A 22748-nucleotide genomic window follows, 5' to 3' on the forward strand; every position below is an offset into this window, starting at 1 on the left:
CCTTTTTCAATGGTTCAAACCAATGGGATTTGAGGAAATCTAAAACTACATTTAGATCCCACGGTGCCACCGGAGGCACCACAGGAGGCTGTATATGCAGTACTCCTTTAACAAAAGTCTGTACCTCAGGAACTGAGGCCAATTCTTTTTGGAAGAATATTGACAGGGCCGAAATTTGAACCTTAATAGATCTCAATTTGAGACCCATAGACAATCCTGATTGTAGGAAATGTAGGAAACGACCCAGTTGAAATTCCTCCGTCGGAACACTCCGATCCTCGCACCACGCGACATATTTTCGCCAAATGCGGTGATAATGTTTCGCGGTGACTTCCTTCCTTGCCTTAATCAAGGTAGGAATGACTTCTTCTGGAATGCCTTTCCCTTTTAGGATCTGGCGTTCAACCGCCATGCCGTCAAACGCAGCCGCGGTAAGTCTTGAAAGAGACAGGGACCCTGTTGTAGCAGGTCCCTTCTCAGAAGTAGAGGGCACGGGTCGTCCGTGACCAACTCTTGAAGTTCCGGGTACCAAGTCCTTCTTGGCCAATCCGGAGCCACTAGTATTGTTCTTACTCCTCCTCACCGTATAATCTTCAATACCTTTGGTATGAGAGGCAGAGGAGGAAACACATATACTGATTTGTACACCCAAGGTGTTACCAGTGCGTCCACAGCTATTGCCTGTGGATCTCTTGACCTGGCGCAATACTTGTCCAGTTTCTTGTTGAGGCGAGACGCCATCATGTCTACCATTGGTCTTTCCCAACAGTTTATTAGCATGTGGAAGACTTCTGGATGAAGACCCCCCTCTCCCGGGTGAATATCGTGTCTGCTGAGGAAGTCTGCTTCCCAGTTGTCCACGCCCGGGAAGAACACTGCTGACAGTGCTATTACGTGATTCTCCGCCCAGCGAAGAATCTTGGCAGCTTCTGCCATTGCACTCCTGCTTCTTGTGCCGCCCTGTCTGTTTACATGGGCGACCGCCGTGATGTTGTCCGACTGAATCAACACCGGTTTTCCTTGCAGGAGTGGTTCCGCCTGGCTTAGAGCATTTTAGATTGCTCTTAGTACCAGAATGTTTATGTGAAGAGACTTTTCCAGGTTCGTCCATACCCCCTGGAAGTTTCTTCCTTGTGTGACTGCTCCCCAACCTCTCAGGCTGGCGTCCGTGGTCACCAGGATCAAATCCTGTATGCCGAATCTGCGGCCCTCCAATAGATGAGCCTTTTGCAACCACCACAGAAGATATACCCTTGTCCTTGGCGACAGGGTTATTCGCAGGTGCATCTGAGGATGCGACCCTGACCATTTGTCCAACAGATCCCTTTGGAAAATTCTTGCATGGAATCTGCCGAATGGAATTGCTTCGTAAAAAGCCACCATTTTTCCCAGGACTCTTGTGCATTGATGTACAGACACCTTTCCTGGTTTTAGGAGGTTCCTGACAGGTCGGATAACTCCTTGGCTTTTTCCTCGGGAAGAAAAACCTTTTTCTGAACCGTGTCCAGAATCATCCCTAGGAACAGCAGACGTATCGTCGGAAAACAGCTGCGATTCTTGGAATATTTAGAATCCAGTCGTGCCGTCGAAGAACTACTTTAGATAGTGCTCTTCCGACCTCCAACTGTTCTCTGGAACTTGCCCTTTTTAGGTCGTGCAAGTAAGGGATAATTTAGATGCCTTTTTTCTTTGAAGAAACATCTTTTCGGCCATTACCTTGGTAAAAAGGCCCGGGGTGCCGTGGATAATTCAAACGGCATCGTCTGAAACTGATATTGACAGTTCTGTACCACGAACCAGAGGTACCCTTGATGAGAAGGACAAAATTTGGACATGGAGGTAATCCTTGATGTCCAGGGACACCATATAGTCCCCTTTTTTCCGGTTCGCTATCACTGCTCTGAGTGACTTTATCTCGATTTGAACCCTTTATGTAAGTGTTCAAAACATTTTAGATTTAGACTATGTGTCACCAAGCCGTCTGGCTTCAGTACCACAATATAGTGTGGAAAAATAATACCCTTTTCCTTGTCGTAGGAGGGGTACTTTGATTATCACCTGCTGGATATACAGCTTGTGAATTGTTTCCAATGCTGCCTCCCTGTCGGAGGGAGCCGTTGGTAAAGCAGACTTCAGGAACCTGCGAGGAGAAGATGTCTCGACTCTCCAATCTTTACCCCTGGGATAATACTCGTACGATCTAGGGGTCAACTTGCGAGTGATCCCACTGCGCCCTGAGACTCTTGAGACTACCCCCCCACCTTGAGTCCGCTTGCACGGCCCCAGCGTCATGCTGAGGACTTGGCAGACGCGGTGGAGGGCTTCTTTTCCTGGGAAAGGGCTGCCTGCTGCAGTCTACTTCCCTTACCTCTATGTCTGGGCAGATATGACTGGCCTTTTGCCTGCATGCCCTCATGGGAAAGGAAAGATTGAGGCTGAAAAGACGGTGTCTTTTTTAGCTGAGATGTAACTTGGGGTAAAAAAGGTTGGATTTCCCAGCTGTTGCTGTGGTCCCCAGGTCCGATGGACCGACCCCCAAATAACTCCTTCCCTTTATACAGCAATACTTCCATCTGCCGTATGGGATCTGTATCACCTGACCACTGTCGTGTCCCTGACATCTTCTGGGAGATATGGACAACGCACTTATCTTGATGCCAGAGAGCAAATATCCCTCTGTGCATCTCACATACATATATATAGAATGCATCCTATTAAATGCTCTACATGAATAAAATATTTTCAGTCAGGGAATCCGACCAAGCCAACCCAGCACTGCATCTCCAGGCTGATGGCGATCGCTGGTCGCAGTATAACCACCGTATGTGTGTATATACTTTTTAGGATATTTTTCCAGCTTCCTATCAGCTGGCTCCTTGAGGGCGGCCGTATCTGGAGACGGTAACGCCACTTGATAAGCGTGTGAGCGCCTTATCACCCTAAGGGGTGTTTCCCAACGTACCCTAATTTCTGGCGGGAAAGGGTATAACGCCAATATTTGCTATCGGGGTAACCCTACGCATCATCACACACTTCATTTTATTTTATCTGATTCAGGAAAAACTACAGGTAGTTTTTTCCACTCCCACATAATACCCTTTCTTGTGGTACTTGTAGTATCAGAAACACGTAACACCTCCTTCATTGCCCTTAACGTGTGGCCCTAATGAGAAATACGTTTGTTTATTCACCGTCGACACTGTATTCAGTGTCCGTGTCTGTGTCTGTGTCGACCGACTGAGGTAAATGGGCGTTTTTAAAACCCCTGACGGTGTTTCTGAGACGCCTGTACCGGTCCTAATAGATTGTCGGCCGTCTCATGTCGTCAACCGACCTTGCAGCGTGTTGACATTCTCACGTAATTCTCTAAATAAGCCATCCATTCCGGTGTCGACTCCCTAGAGAGTGACATCACCATTACAGGCAATTTCTCCGCCTCCTCACCAACATCGTCCTCATACATGTCGACACACACGTACCGACACACAGCACACACACCGGGAATGCTCTGACAGAGGACAGGACCCACTAGCCCTTTGGGGAGACAGAGGGAGAGTCTGCCAGCACACACCAAAAACGCTATAATTATATAGGGACAACCTTATATAAGTGTTTCTCCCTTATAGCATCTTTTATATATATACAATATCGCCAAAATCAGTGCCCCCCCTCTCTGTTTTAACCCTGTTTCTGTAGTGCAGTGCAGGGGAGAGCCTGGGAGCCTTCTCTCCAGCTTTTCTGTGAGAGAAAATGGCGCTGTGTGCTGAGGAGATAGGCCCCGCCCCTTTTACGGCGGGCTCGTCTCCCGCTATTTTTGAAGTTAGGCAGGGGTTAAATATCTCCATATAGCCTCTGTGGGCTATATGTGAGGTATTTTTTGCCTCTAATAAGGTTTTTATTTGCCTCTCAGAGCGCCCCCCCCAGCGCTCTGCACCCTCAGTGACTGTTGTGTGAAGTGTGCTGAGAGGAAAATGGCGCACAGCTGCAGTGCTGTGCACTACCTTTATGAAGACTCAGGAGTCTTCAGCCGCCGATTTTGGACCTCTTCTCTCTTCAGCGTCTGCAAGGGGGCCGGCGGCGCGGCTCCGGTGACCATCCAGGCTGTACCTGTGATCGTCCCTCTGGAGCTAGTGTCCAGTAGCCAAGCAGCAAATCCACTCTGCACGCAGGTGAGTTCACTACTTCTCCCCTAAGTCCCTCGTTGCAGTGATCCTGTTGCCAGCAGGACTCACTGTAAAGTAAAAAACCTAAGCTAAACTTTCTCTAAGCAGCTCTTTAGGAGAGCCACCTAGATTGCACCCTTCTCGTTCGGGCACAAAATCTAACTGGAGTCTGGAGGAGGGTCATAGGGGGAGGAGCCAGTGCACACCACCTGATCTGGTAAAAGCTTTACTTTTTTGTGCCCTGTCTCCTGCGGAGCCGCTATTCCCCATGGTCCTTTCAGGAACCCCAGCATCCACTTAGGACGATAGAGAAATGTACAGTATTCCCTAGTTTAAACTCTAAAGCTATATAATTCATTGGGTGTTCCATGACCATGATAATTTGTGTTAGCATACAGTATACACTACCGGTCACTACTGGACGATTTCCAGTGTTCTGTGAAATTTATGCCGTTTAGTGTCTCAAAGTTCAGTGAGTTTAAAGCATAGAACAAATAAAAACCTGAAGGTAAAAAAGAAATCATTAAATCATTTTGTTTAATAAAATGTAATCTAAATATTTGACCTATCACAGTAGCCACATTTTGCAGATATAAACCCTGAACACCAGGGCCATAACTAGGGCTGTACAGTGCACCGTCGCTGAGCAATGGTCCTTGCATCTGGCTAGCAGGAAGCCTGAAATAGCTCTGCTGCAGTGCCAACCGGTGCGTCCTTTAGACACACCAGGCAGGCACCCAGCAGCCCCCAGTGCTGCACTTACCGGCACCACTGGTCCCACCCCTCATCATGATGTCACTGATCAGGCTGACATATTGTGCAGTGCAGTCTTGTTATGGTACTGCTGAACACACTTGTTGCATTCTTTCTACAATGCGAAGGGAAGTTCTTCCCAACACTGTTGTAGACGTTTCCACAAATGTGTAGGTTACTTTTCTTTATAGGGCTTTAGTGTGGAGACTGTGCTGGTCATTTCATGGTTTGAAGCCTACCATCTAATTATTTTCTTCAAAAGTAGTTCTGGCAAAGTTTGAGACATTATCTTGTTGTAGAATGAACCCTTAACCAACCATGGATAGACCAGAGAGTATTGCATGGTGCTGCAAAATGCTATGGTAGCGCCCTTATTTTAGGTTTCCAGGCTGTGCAAGTCATCAACTCAGTATCCAGCAAAAGAGCCACAGACCATCGTGCTTCCTCCTCTATGTTTGACAGAGGGGAAGCATCCTTTTGCCTACTCAACAGTGTGCAAAAACAATGTGTGATGAACCAAGATTTACAATTTTGATTCATTGACAAGACCTTCTTCTATTCTTTGGTAGTCCGCTGGCAGTGCTTCATAGCCCAGGCAAGCCTATTTTCTTATTTTGCCATTTTACCAATCGCTTTTTTATTGCCACTCAAACTTGCAGCTAAAGTTTTCTCTTCACAGTTGGAAGTGAGACTTGCCTACTTCGACCAGTTTTAATCTGTGCTTAAAGCTGTTGTCATGTGAGCTGCCTATCACACAAGCTGTTGACTCTCAGGATCTTGTCTCTGTTTTACGTCTGCCAGACTCTTGGTGTTGGAAACTGTACTCCCTGATTCCTTTGCTTTCTTTGCAATCTCTCTAAAGGAAAGACCTTCACTTTTTAGAGTTATGATGGTTGGTCTGTCATTCTTTGTTAATTGCCTTTTTCTCACCATTATGATGGTGATATACTACTTCCTGCAGTGCAATATTGTTCACCGAATGATTCAGAAGGTGTAATAACAGTCTGTTCCAACACCGCTTACATATATACAGACAGGTGGTTTGTAGTCAAGCAATCAAAAGAATGATGCACACCTGTAGAAATTGTTTTAATTAACCTTCAAGGCTTATTTTACTTCTATTGCTGTAGAGCAACTGTACGCTCTTAACCTGTTGCTTGTTCTCAATAACTGTGAAATTTACATTATTTTTCAGTTTTTGCTAGCGTAAACTTTTTTTTAACCTCTAACAATTTACCTCTTATTTTTGTACCATTTCAGGTTATTAACTGAACTGAAATTGCTTAAATTTGAATAATAAAAGAAAAAGAAAGTGGTGTTGTAAATTTTGACCACTATAATATTTACTTAGTAACATTTAATTATAAATCAGATACATAGTGCACAGAACATTACAGAAAATATTTATTTACAATATATATTTAAATGTAATATAATATAATATTGGTACATTATTCCTTATAATACTTATCTCTTCTAATGAACACTTGAGTAATGACATCAGATCATGTTGATTAGAAACATTTATACATACTTAATTTAATGGAGTTTATACATATTTTAGCATCACTGATGTTTTATATACAAATAATATAGCTCAGAGATAAACACAATAAAATGTGTCTTTTAATTTCCTGTATTATTGGTTTAGGGCTTGTATATGCAGGCATTGAAAAAAATGTGACTAGTAAAAGTGTTGACAATCCTTGTGCTCTAGCAGAACATTCAGAGCGTCTTTTCAAGCCTAGTGTACTAAGTGCTACATGAGTGCTCCCACAGAAGTCCATTATACTGAGCACTCATGCTGGAGATGTCTGCTGAAGATGATGACATTGGCACATACTGTAGGTACACTTCCATTCACTTGCATTATTTTTTTGGATTGCAAGATTTTTAATGGCTTTAAGAACCATGTGAAGTTGTTACCCATATCTGTGAGACAGACAAAAGCCTAGGAATAGCTTGCAGCAATACTGTGTACTGTATTTAATGCTTTAAAGTGTAGGATAAGGTTATGCCAATATTATATAACGTTTCCATTATGAAAATAGACATTGAGAGAATGGTAACTTACAACAGGACCTGAAGGCCCCTGTGGTCCTTCTCCACCTTTCAAGCCTGCAGCACCCTGAAATAAAGTAAGGTGATATTTTGACCAGAAAATAAAAGAAGTACTACCAAATAAGTGCCGCCTGTCTGAATTTTAAATGGGAATATTTAAATGAGAACTAGACTGAAACCACCTCCTGACTTTTCCTTTATTGTGTAAAAGCTTTGCTTTCCTAGGATGTTCTTCAGTTAGCCAATACCACCATGTCTGTTGCTAAATCAAAACATGTTACTGTATGTCGGCAACTTTACAGCCATACATACAGAGATTCAGATAAGTGTAATAGTTGCTCCCATCCAGTAAGTAACATTATTAGATACAGACACTGATGGATACATCATTTATACTGTATGTTATAAATGTTGCATCCAACTATAAATGTTCCATCTTCATGATTTCATGTGTATTTAATACACTTTAACATAACAATCAGCTGAAGCTGAAGCAACACCAGACATACTGTACAGTATTTAGAAAGGGCTATAGCGTAATCTAAGAAGATAAAATGCCAGTCAGTTAAGTTGCGATAACATCAATGGCCAATTCATGAATCTAGAGTGCGTTTCTGCCGAGCAAGTCGGAAAAGCTGTCACTCATACTGTGTATGTTTAATTTAACAGCCATCTCCTAATATGGAAACCTGTCACAAAGGGGAGACAGCATGGTGGCTATACTCACACATAGGGCAACCCTACCAGTACCGGTGTATGTCATATCTCTTGATGGCATGAATATTATGATATTAATGTCATTTATTAGCCCACGCTTAATTTTTTAAACAAATGGAGACAGATATTATTTTATTTGTACAATGTACTAACTCTTATAAATTATTGATAAACAGCAGATTGAAACAGTGGGTATCAATAAGAGGCGGACTAATAGAATCAATCGGGCACATGCATCTGAGATGGACTTTGCATGCATCCCTATGGTTTCTGCCGGGGGGACAAAGATTGGAACTGCATGGAGATCCATGCAATTCGATGGGCATTTCTGGGAGGAGACTAGGCAGGGGGTGGGGGTAGGAAGTGTTGTATACATGTTGGTGTTTGCAACTACATCTAAAGACACAATTCCACTGACACCAGTGGCTGTGGACCTATGACAAGTGCAAAGCCCGATGACCAGGCCGATGGTCTGCTGATGTGTCACTGTATGCACTGTATACACATGGGTGGATAAGCACTGTGGGCATCTCAATACTACTCTACTGCATCCATCTCTGAATCACCCCAGGTGTCTTTGATACACATCAGGCTCCCCATAGCTTACATCAAAAGTATTTAAACTTTGCCATGGCTGGGACCTAGATTACATCAGCAGAGTAGTACACAACACAAAAGTCAACTTTGATTGGTATTGTTCTTTCAAGAGCTAATCTTCTAACAATGCATTCAGGTGCAATATTTGCACTGTACAGCACCAGCCTATCATCAGCTAGCTGTTATCTGTCTTGTAAGAAAACAAACGTTCCAATGGTAGCTTTGGTTTAGTGCAAATTTTGAACCCTGATGCAATGTTAAAGACTGTGTTCCATTGACTAACATTAGAACCCTCATACCAGTAGTGATTACAGAATTTATTTGTGTGTCTCATAAAGAATTTTAAATACTTAATAAAGTACACTGACTAGTAAAGTGGAAATTATACACCACACAAACAGACTAGGGTCCACAGTTACCAGCAACAAAATCATCTATCATGTTGTTTTAAAACTGCAGTAGGAAACCAGAGCACCCAGAAAAAAAAGCCTAAACATACAAACTCCACACATAGAGGCCGTGCTCAGAAAAGACACCTTGGCAAATTACTCTAAATGGTTTGAAGACTCAAATTTGAGGTACTGGCTCTACTGTAGATGGGCAGTTCTGTTCTGGTTTCTAACCTGAGCGCCAGGAAGACCTCTCTCTCCCGGAAATCCGCGCAGACCTGGTGGACCATCTTTTCCAGAAACTCCTTGAGGACCTGGGTCTCCCTGTTTGAAAAACAATGGTTTTATATGCTATTAATGCTAGACACACATAGTAGATATTCACAACACAACAATGGTATGCTACTGTACTCACAACACAACAATGGTATGCTACTGTACTTATGTTAGAGGGCTGGAAAACAGACTGAAAGAGCCAATCTCTCCATTGACTAGGAGACATGTAGGTGTTCCAGGTCAAGTGGACAATACATGATTGGATCTGAATGTCACATGATAAAGTAACATTCAATCACATGATGCACTCTACAAACAGAATTGCTTGCTGCTGCAGTCTGTCCGAGCCAATGGTGTTAAATAAAAAGTTGAATTATTAAATATGCTACTGTATAAAACCTTTATCAAGAGACTTAGGGCCTAATTCAGTAAGGATTGCAAATTCTGCTAATTAGCAGAATTTGCAATCCTTTTGCTAGCATGCCGGGGGCCGCCCATCGCAGGCAAGGCCCCCTACCCCCTTCAACAAGCAGAAATTGCAAACGCATAGCAATTTCTGCTTATTAGCAGAAACAGAGGATGCCTCCTGCTGCAGGAAGCCCGCCGCCATGTTCCTGATCGCGAAAGCTGCATGTGGTGTCACGCAGCTGCTGCAATCAGCCCCCCCCATACTCCCCTGTTCGCGCCACCCCCCCATTTGGCAACCTCCGCCCCCACAACGCTCCGTCTCCTACCTTCAAATGGAGCGTTTCCACCCCCCCCCTTCCCTGCCTCTGCCTGATTGACAGGCAGAGGCAATCACATTTTCTGCGGCCCATGCACAGGACGGGCGCTGTGCATGCGTCTGCAGCTTTTTCTGAATTAGGCCCATAATCTCTAAGTGATAAACTCACCTTTGCACCCTCTTTCCCAGCAGCACCTGGTAATCCTTGCTCGCCTGGTGGCCCAGGTGGCCCAGGATGACCTCTTTCCCCGATGGGACCAGTTTCTCCAGTTGGACCCTGGTCAAAAGAGAAGTAAGATCAAAACAATGGATTGGTTTTGGAGAAGAAAGAGGATGAAAACATAAACATGCCAGCTAAAACATAGTAAAATTTTTTTATAGATAGACAATTATATGGGGTTGTGTTATAAAATAAATAAATAAATAAATAAATACATAAATAATAAAAGGCAAAGACAAAAGGCAATTCTGGCAAGGAAATGTTTAGTACTTACCTGTGGACCTACAACACCTCCAGGACCTGGGGGTCCAGTTTTGCCTTGGAAACCCTGAAAAAGTGTAAATTAAATTTTATAGCTATTTTAAATAATGCAACAAACCCATAAGACAAAAAATAGTTCTGAGTTACATCACACACAGCAACCCCCACCCACAGGCAGGAAACCACTTTTCCAAACAAGGCCTATATTAAACCAATATTACAATGAACAAAGACTACAAAAATTATGGTAAATCTCGTGATGCGTCGTATGAGCTGTGATTGTGTTACTGTGTTTACAGTATATTCATTATTACGTTTTATATGTGTATTATACATTGGAGAGCCTTGTATCAACTAAAACATTAGTAACATAACCTGGCTTCTCTACTCACCGAGTCTCCGACACAGTTAGAATGCGTACTAGCAAGCTGAAGCAGATCTAGCTCGTGCCAAACTATATGATCTCTGTCAGCGTGGCACAAAATGCAGCTTGGTGTATAAAATGGTTAAATAAATAAAAAGCATTTAATTCGCCTAGAAATAACAGGTTATGATGGCATGGGGGAAAATAGTATTAAATGTAAGATAATCTAGGCATGAGGAAGGCATAGTAACTTGTTAGGAAGCAATCAAATCCATTCTGTTAATACCGTACAATATAATGAGAAAAGCAGTGCAGAATAATTTCTCATTTGCTGGCAACCGCAATGAATGCACAAATCTGTATGTCCTGTTACACCATAACAAAGCAAAAAGAACAATAACTGCTAAAAAAAAAAAAAAATGTGTCTAATATAGAAAGTTCTACTTGTCATATCTAAAAGTGGACTAGTTAGCTCCATAGAGTACAGTTAGCCAGTTTGTGGTTCCCAACCAATAGTCACAAGAGGGACATGTATCGATATACTAAGAACCACTGTCTAATGGATATTGGTCATGAAATACCTCGGCCATGCTCTAGGAAATTGTACTTTACTAGAGACAAAAATGATATGGTTTATTGGCAGTGAACATGTCGACAAACTACTGTATATGTATCTACATCAATGCCAACTTCAGAATGACGCCATGGTTGCACTGTTTGCTAAAGCTTTTAACTGTGTTGGAAGGATCAATTTGGCCATGATACTTTATCCCCCCTGTACCCCTCTGGGGCAGTCCAACCTTGCACAAAAGTACATCTTTTCACTTATGCTCTGGAACTACGGGTGATGCAGAGTCACAGGGAACCAGAATGCATCTCCACTTGGGACTGCAGGGACATAACTGGGCTATAAAGGATAGTTCTTATGTAGGTTAAATTCAGTGAGGGCGTATTGAAGGAATTGTGGCTATGCAGAGCTGTGATCGTTTGCACAAGGGACAGGGTTTGGGCAAGTGCCACTTATAATGATGATGGCTATGAAACCAAGTGTACCTATAGTGGTCCAGCCACAAAGATGCATCTACGCAAATGTACACATTTATTTCCATTTACTAAATGTGATGGGGCAATTATGCCCGACTTGTGTCAATCTCTGCATTAGGCCCTCAGTTGTCATTGACTTAATGTGTTTCAGTCAAACTGGTGCAAACACTGATCAAATAAATTCATAGTTGTCATGAAAATTTGTAGTAAGGACTGAAATTTAATTTATATTAGTCAGATTAGCTGCAAATGGATTGAAACAAAACTTTACTGGCTACTGCCTGCATATGGACTTTATAAAACTTAGCACATAATGACCTTTGCTTTATCTACAGTTGTTTACTAACAAAATACAAATGTAGAAACCCATACAACCAATTTGCTTTCATTGTAGCATTAGAGGTATTAAAGTGGATTGGTGACTGGTTACTATGGTTAAGTACATTTATACTATTTGCATTTTGTTAGTAAATAGCCCCAATATCAGTGTAGAAGCTATGAAAATCTCACCTAACCTATGGAACTACATAACAGCTTACACTAGAAAGGAGGCATTTGCTGCAATCACAATATAACATTGCAAAGCCAAAAATGGGCTCTTTCACATTAGTCATGTATAGCTGGTCCTTATAGCTTACACTATTCCTATACAGGTACTTATGTATCTAAATGTATCAGGACAGAGTTATTTTTATCTTAGATAAGATTATCAAGCCATACTGTATTATTTAGCAGAGCTTATTATCATATTATTAAATGATGCTGTCTCAGGTAATATAACCAGCGCTTGGCATATAAAGTGCTGCAATTAAATCCCCATTCACACTGTGGACATTAAATTATGACTGGGGAGAAAAATATTTGTTTAACCCCATGCAGAGGTTTATGTACAGAGATGGAAGGAATATTTACCAGATATGAAAGACACCCTGATTATCAGCAAGATTTAAAATATAAACCACATGTGCAACAGAGCAGCAAATATGTGGTAACAACTAGTCACATCTATTATCAAGTTTGTAACGCTATACAAACTATCATTACTGTTAAGTAAAAAAACAAAACACTGAAATGGAATATGAAGGATGTGATTTCTGTCAAAATAAATCACTATATTTATTGACAGTACACATTTGTTAGCCTAATTGTACCGCATAAAGCAAGTGATTTTATGACAAAATGTTAGCAGTGCTTTCTCTGCCATAGGCTGCACATGAGGCACTGAAAGCCATCTTATAAACATGAATTTTTATTTCCTATATATATAATAACAGGGTAACACTGCTCTTCACCTCTATGGTGGGAATTCAGGTGTTTTGCGCTCTAGATGGTGCCCAACGGACCAATTCAAGTGTTGCTCCATTTAGGTACAACACAGCCGCCGACGCTGACATTAACCTTATGTTGTTCCGTCATTTTACGGGCTAGTAACTAGTGTCTTATAAATTCACCCAAGAAAATGTAGCATTTTATCTAATAAAATAAATGTTTAAACTACATGTAATGTTTTATAACAATGAATAATATATTGTTATTATGTTGTACTGTATAATATAAGGGAAACACCTAAATATTTTTCACATGGGTTAAGCCAATAGCTTTGTTCCTGGGGTGCACCTGCAAGGGAATTGTGAGTTTAAAGCAGCAGAAGCAACATATTCGATGAGGGGAAAGCAAATAGTTAGTAGTTTGTTCAATAAAAGCATTTGCAGAATGGCATACACATACAGTTATTATTATTTGTCATTTCTGCAGCAGGCTCAATAGCTGAGGCAAGAAAGAAAATTAGATGCGTTGGAGATTTACAGGCTATTGTACCATGATATAAGAGTGTGTGTGTGTGTGTGTGTGTGTGTGTGTGTGTGTGTGTGTGTGTGTTATGTTAGGTCTCAAACCAGTCCTTTTGGAATTTCTTTTAGAGTAGTCTAACTACAAATGTGTACTCATGTATTATTGCCACTGTCGCACCTAACAGCCATTCTCGGCATGTCAGGTCCGGTGCAACTCGTCTTGTGCAGAGCATCCTTTTCACTTGAATGTGCTCCTTAGTCACGTGAGATGCAACAAAACATCTTCATGAGACTGCACTGGTTAATTTGATACGCAAGAATTGTACTTCAGTGTGTGAATTAGTCCGTATCTGTATATGAAGATCCATGATGCAGTGACCATGGCTTTTTCATGAAAAGTTTCATTGTGCTTCATCTGCAACTTTGTATAAATGTAAAACTAATTCATGTGTGGTTAAAGACGCAGCCCAGAGTCTCTGGTACAGATTAAGTTGTGCGTCTATGGTGCAAATACAGTAAGATGCAAATTGAAAGAAAATGCCGCTATACTACTCCACCAGGCATGGCTTCCTTGTGCCAGGCATCTCATGCTACATGAAGGACTAGTTAAATAAGGACACATCTGTACATGTACAAAGATATATATTGGAATTTAATGCAGAGTTGGCACTAGGGATTGGAAAGTTGTGGCTTTTCATTTACTTAATTGATGCATTTTTATTTGAACCATTGAATAAACTTTTTTAGAGACCTTCCAGGATACTGGTATGATAACTAATATCAGTAATAATGTTTAATCAATGACTGCAACCGAAATTCTGGTCAAAGTTACCTATCACACATTATTCTGAGTCATATGCTTGTCTCACTTATAGGAAACCACTTACGATAGACATTCTGACTGGGTAATACATACCCTCCTACATGACCCATTACCACACAAATATCAGTCTTATTTTCCAGTTACACATATATGTATTTATTTTCCAGTTACACATATAATTAACTGACATAAAAACTTTACCATCAAATAATGAATTTAGCCCAAGTTACTGCAAATGGAAAATAGTTGGTAAGAAGAGCAGAATATGATTGTGTATTGGGCAAACTGGGTCATATGGAAGGTAGGATGATGAAGATGCATCAGTATTATAGTTAACATCATAATTTGTCACAAGATAGGCAACAGCAAAAACAAATGACACAATGAAAGGTACAGTAAGCTTGTGTGCATGTCTAACTGTGATTTATATTGTCAGCTAATTAGACAGCCCACAGAAACCAGCACAGGTGCAGTGAGATGGGCTAATTAGCTGAGTAAACAAGCCTCCCAGAATACACAGAATCTGCAGCTGTTTGACACCCACACCTCTGAACTTAAATATTTGCTACTTGCCACAGACAGGTCTAGCCAGGTACGGGAACACACATCCGCTCTAATCTTTGAAATGTCTTCTCCTACCTGGCCAGGAGTGTTTGAAGAAAGTAGCTCTCAGAGGGTGACCTGGGTGTGGAACAGTTGGCGAGGAGGATGAAAATCAGATACTTACAGTCTCACCACGCTGTCCAGGGTGGCCGGGCAACCCATCCTTTCCAGGAGGCCCCTTAAATAGAGCAAACAGAGGGTTACCATGAGGGTAAGCAAACAATCCAGGGCTAAGAATCCACTATGGTCAATAACAATGTACAACACATTTTATCCTACAAATCGGAAACAATATACAATATAGCCCTACATGGTTAATGGTACCTGTGAGGGAATTTAAGGGACCTATTTAAGAAGCTGTACAGTATGTCCTGTGAAAATGGTAATGTCTACATGATTTACTCATCAAGGTTATTTAAGAATAGGCTAGTGCAAGTGGTATCCAAGATCTATGTACTTTGAGAGTATCTTCAGATTGCGGTAGCATCTGTGGTCTATAGCGTGCAGTTGGGATCCCTCTCCAGCGACAATTTGTACATGTACAGTAGCTACACTAGAAAGTGAAGTCTTTCATTGCTGCATTAAAATACCAGTTAAAGAATTCACAATAGGGAAAGTAATTCCCGGGGACAGCCTCTCTTAAGAAACTGTAGCGGCAAGCGAAAGTTTGAAAATGAAATTATCAGGTAAAAAAACAGATAAATGATAAAAAGGTCTCCAACCCATTTATCAGTGTCATACATGCTGGATTAGCAACTCTGTAAATAAGGTTTTTGCTTAGATTTGGTACTCATGAGCAGCTACACATCCTGTTCTGCATTCTCTACAGTGTAAGTGGACCTCAAATAGTGATACAGGATACTGAACTTCAGGAATGCATTGTCTATATTCACTCCAAACAGGGCTGGCTCTGATTGCAGCGTGTTCTAGTTTTGGTTTGTCCAGCAATCTATAGACAAAGGGTACCCCGTAGCGATAAGTACAGTGTCGGGCTGGGATATGAAGGTTACGGGGAACACACACACACACATATATATATATATATATATATATATATATTTATTTATTAACCCAACTGTTAAATTTGAATGGCATGAGGGCGGATCTTGGCGTTGTTTTTATAGAAACGAACCAAGCACCCATGTTCACAAACAGTGGGTCCCACCAAGGATTTCCCCTACACCCCTGTGGACCAGTCCAACCCTGGATCATTACTACAACTTTCTGCTTTCCTGGACAGCACAGTGCACTGTGGGCAGAGGTATAATCATCCCTGCAGCACAAGCCCTTATCCAGTCACAAAGTGGTCTCTCAAATGAAACCTTTATGAACTGAATCATTTACTGATACAAAGTAGTGAAACCTCAAAGTACAGAACACGATATGGAACAAAACACTGTAGACTGGATGCAGCCTTTTACATTAATTATAAGGAATAGTGGAATTCTAGTACCACTGCATCCAATTCCTATTCCAAGACTGCTGTACACTTTAAAGCGTAGCACTGAAATAATTCAGGACAACTAGCATCAATTAATAAGCCAACACTGAGTGACTGCAAAGTACTGTATAGTCACCTTTACTTTGACAGAGGTAGGAATACTTACAGGGGGGCCCTTTGGTCCTGGGAATCCAACTGGGCCCTGTGGTCCTTGAGGTCCCTAGGATGAAAAGGAAAATAGTCATTGGTTAGTAAGAGAAATATTAATAAGGTGGCAAAAAAAAGGTACACACTCATTAAATTCTCTACACTGGCAGTGAAAAGTTAATCAAACAGATGATCAATGCTCTAAGTAGGGAAAAATCATATTATAGTTAACATTTCCCTATTATTGCTAAAGTAGATTATGCCCTTGGTGCTATAGTAATTAAAGAAATGAAAGATCAAACAACTGTAATGTGTGTAATGTGTGTGTGAAACAGACTGAAACACAGCAGATTTAAAGAATAGTGCTCTATAGTCTGTACTTCTTTATTAGATCCTTGTATACCATATTCTGCAGCACATGGCATGTGAAGTAATGGGGAAAGCAAAACAGAACATTTTTTTTCGATGTATGTTTTATAGATCAAAGTGCTGGAGCTGATATGTGAATGGTCTCGGAATCTGGGCAAAGGGACTGATGGTAAATTGGTTCATTGTATCATCTTCTTTGACAATTAAATAAAATAACAGCTTGCACTGATCAGGAGTAATGAACACTTAAGAGCAAAGGATGTTGGTGTAAATTGCTGGCAAAAGCATTTGACAACCATTAATGGAAAGGAGTTCGATGCATTTTGTCAATAGGGCAAAATATTTCTTTCCACTTAATTTCCATCACAGAATATATTCCAGAACCGTCTTTGTACAAAAAAACACCTATACTCATGTAAAGTTTCAAGTTGATAGATTTTTATTTTTATTTTTTGGCAGTGAATGCTTACTGAGTACCCATAAACATGAAGAAAATAAACAGTTACATCAACGGTTGTAAAACAAAACAAAAAAAACTGATAAAAGAGTTACAGTTTCAAACAGCAGAAAAAAAGCACAAAACTGATAAAGAGAAATAGAACAGACAAAAGGTGACAAACACTGGTGTATCTATAATGGGTGCAGTGTGTGAGTCCAGAGGGGGCCCCCACCGCACTCGCTGCACCCATTATTTGAATACTTACCCCTCCGGAGTCCTGAGCCAATGTCAGCAGCGCTGTGGAACCACCCTGAAAATAGCACAGCTGCCATTTTCACGGTGTTCTGCGCATGGACAGTAGAGAAATCACTGGGAAGAAGGCCACTGCACCATTTTCCCAATGATCTACGCATGGGCAGTAGAGTCTGAGCCCTCTAGAGCTCAGACTCTCTAGCGCTGCCAGCAGAGAGGAGAGGGCCCAAACGAAGGAGGCAGCTCACGGGCCTCCTCATCTATGGGTGGTGCCTATGTGATCCAGTTATAGTGTAATACTCTGGAAAATCCTTAAATTCCAACCAATAGAACCATGTAGAAATAAATCAGAGTATCTATCTAGAGAAGTAAGAGTAATATCTTCCATGTCTAGGAGGTGCAGAGGAGGATTTCCAGTGTACCGGGATTATTGCCTTTGCGGCATTGTCAAATGTTTAAGTAATGATTTTTTATATTTGAAGATGGGCATAAACTAGTATCTGAAAAGCCAGAACCGGGAACCTGTAAGGATGTGTGAGCCAGAACTCTCTTGGAGATGGAGTGTCCTGTACACTGCTTATATTTCACCACTACCATGTTGACCACACATCTATCCTTTTCTAAGCAGCTGAAAATAAATTGTGTCAATTGTTTTTCAATCTCAGTTTTGAATTCACTTTATATTCTATTTTGTATGTGCCTTTTCTTTCTACCACAAGCTAAAAGAATTGGAGATCAGATTGCAGATCCTTGCTATTGACTAGAAGTAGTACAGTAACAGTAGTTGAGTAGTAGTAATAATAATAATAAATAATAATAATAATAATTATAATAATAATAATAATAATATTAAAGTACATTTTATACGTCACTATAAGTATTGCACATTGGGGGTAATTCCAAATTGATCGCAGCAGGATTTTTGTTAGCAATTGGGCAAAACCATGGTGGTCATTCCGAGTTGTTCGCTCGGTAAATTTCTTCACATCGCAGCTATTTTCCGCTTAGTGCGCATGCGCAATGTTCGCACTGCGACTGCGCCAAGTAAATTTGCTATGAAGTTAGGAATTTTACTCACGGCTTTTTCATCGTTCAGGCGATCGTAATGTGATTGACAGGAAGTGGGTGTTTCTGGGCGGAAACTGGCCGTTTTATGGGTGTGTGTGAAAAAACGCTACCGTTTCTGGGAAAAACGCGGGAGTGGCTGGAGAAACGGAGGAGTGTCTGGGCGAACGCTGGGTGTGTTTGTGACGTCAAACCAGGAACGACAAGCACTGAACTGATCGCAGATGCCGAGTAAGTCTGGAGCTACTCAGAAACTGCTAAGAGAGGTGTAATCGCAATATTGCGAATACGTCGTTCGCAATTTTGAGATGCTAAGATTCACTCCCAGTAGGCGGCGGCTTAGCGTGAGTAAATCTGCTAAAAGCAGCTTGCGAGCGAACAACTCGGAATGACCCCCCATGTGCACTGCAGGGGAGGCAGATATAACATGTGCAGAAACAGTTAGATTTGGGTGGGGTGTGTTCAATCTGCAATCTAATTTGCAGTGTAAAAATAAAGCAGCCAGTATTTACCCTGCACAGAAATAAAATAACCCACCCAAATCTAACTCTTTCTGCACATGTTATATCTGCCTCCCCTGCAGTGCACATGGTTTTGCCCAATTGCTATCAAAAATCCTGCTGCGATCAACTTGGAATTACCCCCATTGTTTTATTTGTATATACTGTACTGTCTTGTTATGTTGATCCTTCTTTCCATTGGTCCCTAACCCAAGTGGCAATCATGCTCATACTACTGTATTTTGACCTTAGCAAAAGCATATAAACTCATGAAGACTTAATACTTTGAACCTGGAAATAAAGACTGGCAGCATTAACACTATTACCAGTCTGTGGGCCAGTAGAAGCCCAGACTTGAGCTTCCAGTTGCAGATTCAATTAAAAATAAACAAAAATAAAAAAAATGGAAAACAACACAAATCATTGTTTTCATTAATTTATCTAAGGCTGGGCCCACACAGCAAGCGGGTCGTGCCACACTGTGTGAACACAGAAATGTATGTGTTCTCATTGAAAACCCGCTGTCCTGTCATCCGGCCTGACCGCAGCATGCTGCGGTTGGATCCGGCGGCGGCAAGACTGACGCACATGTGTGGGCGCCTGCATAGGCACCCATGTGCAGTCTCCTTGCGGCCAAGCGGGTCCCGCTGAACAGGACCCATTTGACCTCTATATGTGGCCCTACACTAAGGAATGCAAAGGGATACGAGGACAGCACTGTCCTTGTTAAATATGCTCCCCCATACTTGCATGGGGAAGCTTTCACAGGAGAGCCACCGTCATCAGTAACATTTAATAAATAAGACTTAACATTATCTCAGCTAACTTCACCAGAGAAAGCTTTTCTAGCTTTGATAAACAGTGCCTTAACTCTTATCTGTGTCTAACAACCCTCCAGAAATACAGGATACTAAAGAGAAGGTGCAACACAGCAAACCAATAAATAGCAACAATCGTACACTTGTATCTTAATATATTTCACACATACAATTACAGTTCATTTAACAAAACAAAATGAAAAATGTAACTCATAGCTTTGTTTAAAAGAAAAAAGAGCCCTTATTTAGGGGCTGTGGGCAGAGATAGTAATCTAAAGCTGCAGTAAATCAGGGGACAAAGGGGACTAGAATGTACTAATATAAGTAAGGCAGCAATCCACCAGTTGCCATAAATACATTATTGTATAGGCAGTGCTTAGCAATGAAATAGGAGAAGTGAAAGGCTGTGAATTTCTACTGCTGATACACAAGATTAGTTACATTGTAATTCTCCAATTTAAGAAAGTAATAGTGATAAACAGATGTGTCCTCCCTTATCTGACCTGTAAACGGGACGCACGTGCGTACTAGTCGCTATTGAGACTAGCCATGCCCGGAGCGTATGCACCTATGCGATCCTACGGATCGTGTGTGCTCAGTGCACCTGCACGGCAGTGGGCATACTAGTTGCAGCAATCCACTCGCAATTGCCATGGCTAGCAGAACGGAGGAGGAAAGACTCATCTGTATTATTTATTTATTAACAGGTTTTCATATAGCTCCATGATATTGTGCAGCAATATACAGAGAATATTTAATCATTGATATGAGCATGTGTGTAACTTTGCTGCGCTCACCTCCCTACTGGCATTCTGGCGGCCAGGATCCCAGCATCAGCATGCTGACCGCAGGAATCCTGACCACCGGTATCCCGATCCCAACCCCTACCATAAACAAGTACATTACTATGGTTCAGAAATGAACTAGAGCAATATTATGGGGCACAACATAAACAAATGCTTCAGAGAAGCGTCTCTCAAGAATCACTGGGACAAGGGCCCCTACAATATGTTGCTCTGAAGCTTACATAGTTCTGGTTACGCCCCTGCATATCAGTCAAGCAATCTGCTGCATTTTGCTGTGGTGGGGGTGGGGCCTATTGACATAAGAACTGGGCCAAGCCCCCCAAAGTGGCCAGGTGCACCTCCTCTCCAGGCTTCTCCCAGAAAGGAGAAACAAAAAGTAGGCAAGTATGGTTTCATGTCTTCCTACATCCTTGCTGCAGTCATTAAACAGCCCTTCTAGTCGCGCCTAGCCGCGAGCGCGTTTATTAACTCCGGACATCTTTTTGCGCATTTTCTTCCTTGAAAATGTGGCTTATTCGCATTGCAATACAAATGGATGCACAAGCAGACTCTGATATGTGACATGCACTGTAACTTAGCAGTTTGTATGCAGATAGAGCTGCAGTCACACACAGAATATAGCTATGCCGCGTATCATTTTAATCAGCAGAGTTCGCTTGTGCGTCTTATTCACATAAAGCAGTGATGCAAAAAATATTTATTTTCACAAGAAAAGACACACAACAGTAATAGAGCTGCCCGGAAACTGCTGGCTATCTCACGCCCGGCATCACGCGTATTGTGGCTACATGTATGAGTATACATTTGAAACCTTCCATATGTGTGTGGCATGTAGGATGATTCAGGAACACCAGGGGGAAAACCAAACATGAGGAGAACATAAACATGGCACACATATAGTTGTATTCAGGAATTACGTATAACAGCAACAACAATACTAATGTTACAGCTTTAAATGAATATCCAATCATTACTTACTCTTTCACCAGGTGGGCCAGGAGGACCATCGTTTCCTGCTGTGCCCTAAAGCAGAAGACAAGAATATGCACAATTCAGTCAATGTGAAAGTGAAACTAGCAACAGAGGCCATGAAACAAATAATATGAACTAGTGTGTAAGTTTATACTACATGTTTGTTTACAAGAGTCGAAGTAACTTAAAACTGTGTGGAATAATAGATTTGGATTCACTTGGCCTAGAAATAATCAGTGTGGTGCTGTATACTGTATGCACATGCCATAACTTCTGTCAGCATGATAATTACCTTAGGACCTGGTTTTCCAGTAGGACCTCTTGGACCTCTAGCGCCCCGTGGACCCTGTGGGAGTAAATAAATAAACTCCATGAAACTCATTTCTCAAAACACTGTAATTGCAGCAAGTGACCTATTGCAATGATTTAGTGAAAACAAACCAAAAACATTGATTTCTATCTATCCATACAAATAGAACAAAATAATTTGGATGAACACTCACCGTTGGACCTCGTTGTCCCCTTGGACCTGGTTTGCCAGCAACACCCTAGTGAATTGATAATATCTATGTTATTGAGGTACAGAAATAAACTGTTAATAAGGAATCCATTGTCTGACTGTTACAAACTCCAACCACCTTCTAACCAAGGGTGTGACACTAAAACATCTTATCTGTCAGAGTTACATGTTAGAAAGGCCACCCAAGGCTGCATTCCTTCCTGTACTTTACTACATTTATTGGAAACATTTAGTTCCTGTGCTATAAACATGACTAAAGATAGTCACATAACATATTTGTTCATGTAAGTCCAGAAGTGACTATTTATAACATACAGTACCTTGGCTTGAACCAGCCCTAGAACAATACCTCCTGGGTCTAATCCTACTTTTGGTACATTTCAAATAACTAAAAGAATAGTGAAGTGTGAATTCCTATCATAGACCATCATAAAACATTTATATGTAACCTATGTTCATTGCAGTTGTTAAGAGATTTATGGAAATCATCATTAACAGGTTAAATAAAAAAAGCTTGTTATCTAGGACTATAAGAACAAATTAATTTGTGTTATAACTGGAATATATATATATATATATATATATCAGATTATTCTATTATATTAAATGTAATGCAGGAGATTGAGCTTTAATC

At 41.3% G+C, this 22748-nt stretch overlaps 1 protein-coding gene across 5 annotated transcripts in view; it reads right to left on the reverse strand.

The window, feature by feature from the left end:
- The window catches only part of COL11A1 (collagen type XI alpha 1 chain), a 257732-nt gene that overhangs the window by 69499 nt on the left and 165485 nt on the right, over positions 1 to 22748 (reverse strand). For all 5 annotated transcript variants that reach the window (XM_063940097.1, XM_063940094.1, XM_063940098.1 and 2 more), the window contains 9 exons: positions 22098 to 22142; positions 21887 to 21940; positions 21601 to 21645; positions 16393 to 16446; positions 14910 to 14963; positions 10175 to 10228; positions 9850 to 9957; positions 8915 to 9004; positions 6991 to 7044 (listed from right to left, as the gene is read on the reverse strand). In XM_063940097.1, the coding sequence (XP_063796167.1) occupies positions 6991 to 7044; positions 8915 to 9004; positions 9850 to 9957; positions 10175 to 10228; positions 14910 to 14963; positions 16393 to 16446; positions 21601 to 21645; positions 21887 to 21940; positions 22098 to 22142 (558 nt within the window). The remainder of the gene's footprint in view (positions 1 to 6990; positions 7045 to 8914; positions 9005 to 9849; positions 9958 to 10174; positions 10229 to 14909; positions 14964 to 16392; positions 16447 to 21600; positions 21646 to 21886; positions 21941 to 22097; positions 22143 to 22748) is intronic.

The sequence above is a fragment of the Pseudophryne corroboree genome, chromosome 9 (assembly GCF_028390025.1).
Source record: "Pseudophryne corroboree isolate aPseCor3 chromosome 9, aPseCor3.hap2, whole genome shotgun sequence".
Classification (NCBI taxonomy): Eukaryota; Metazoa; Chordata; class Amphibia; order Anura; family Myobatrachidae; genus Pseudophryne; species Pseudophryne corroboree.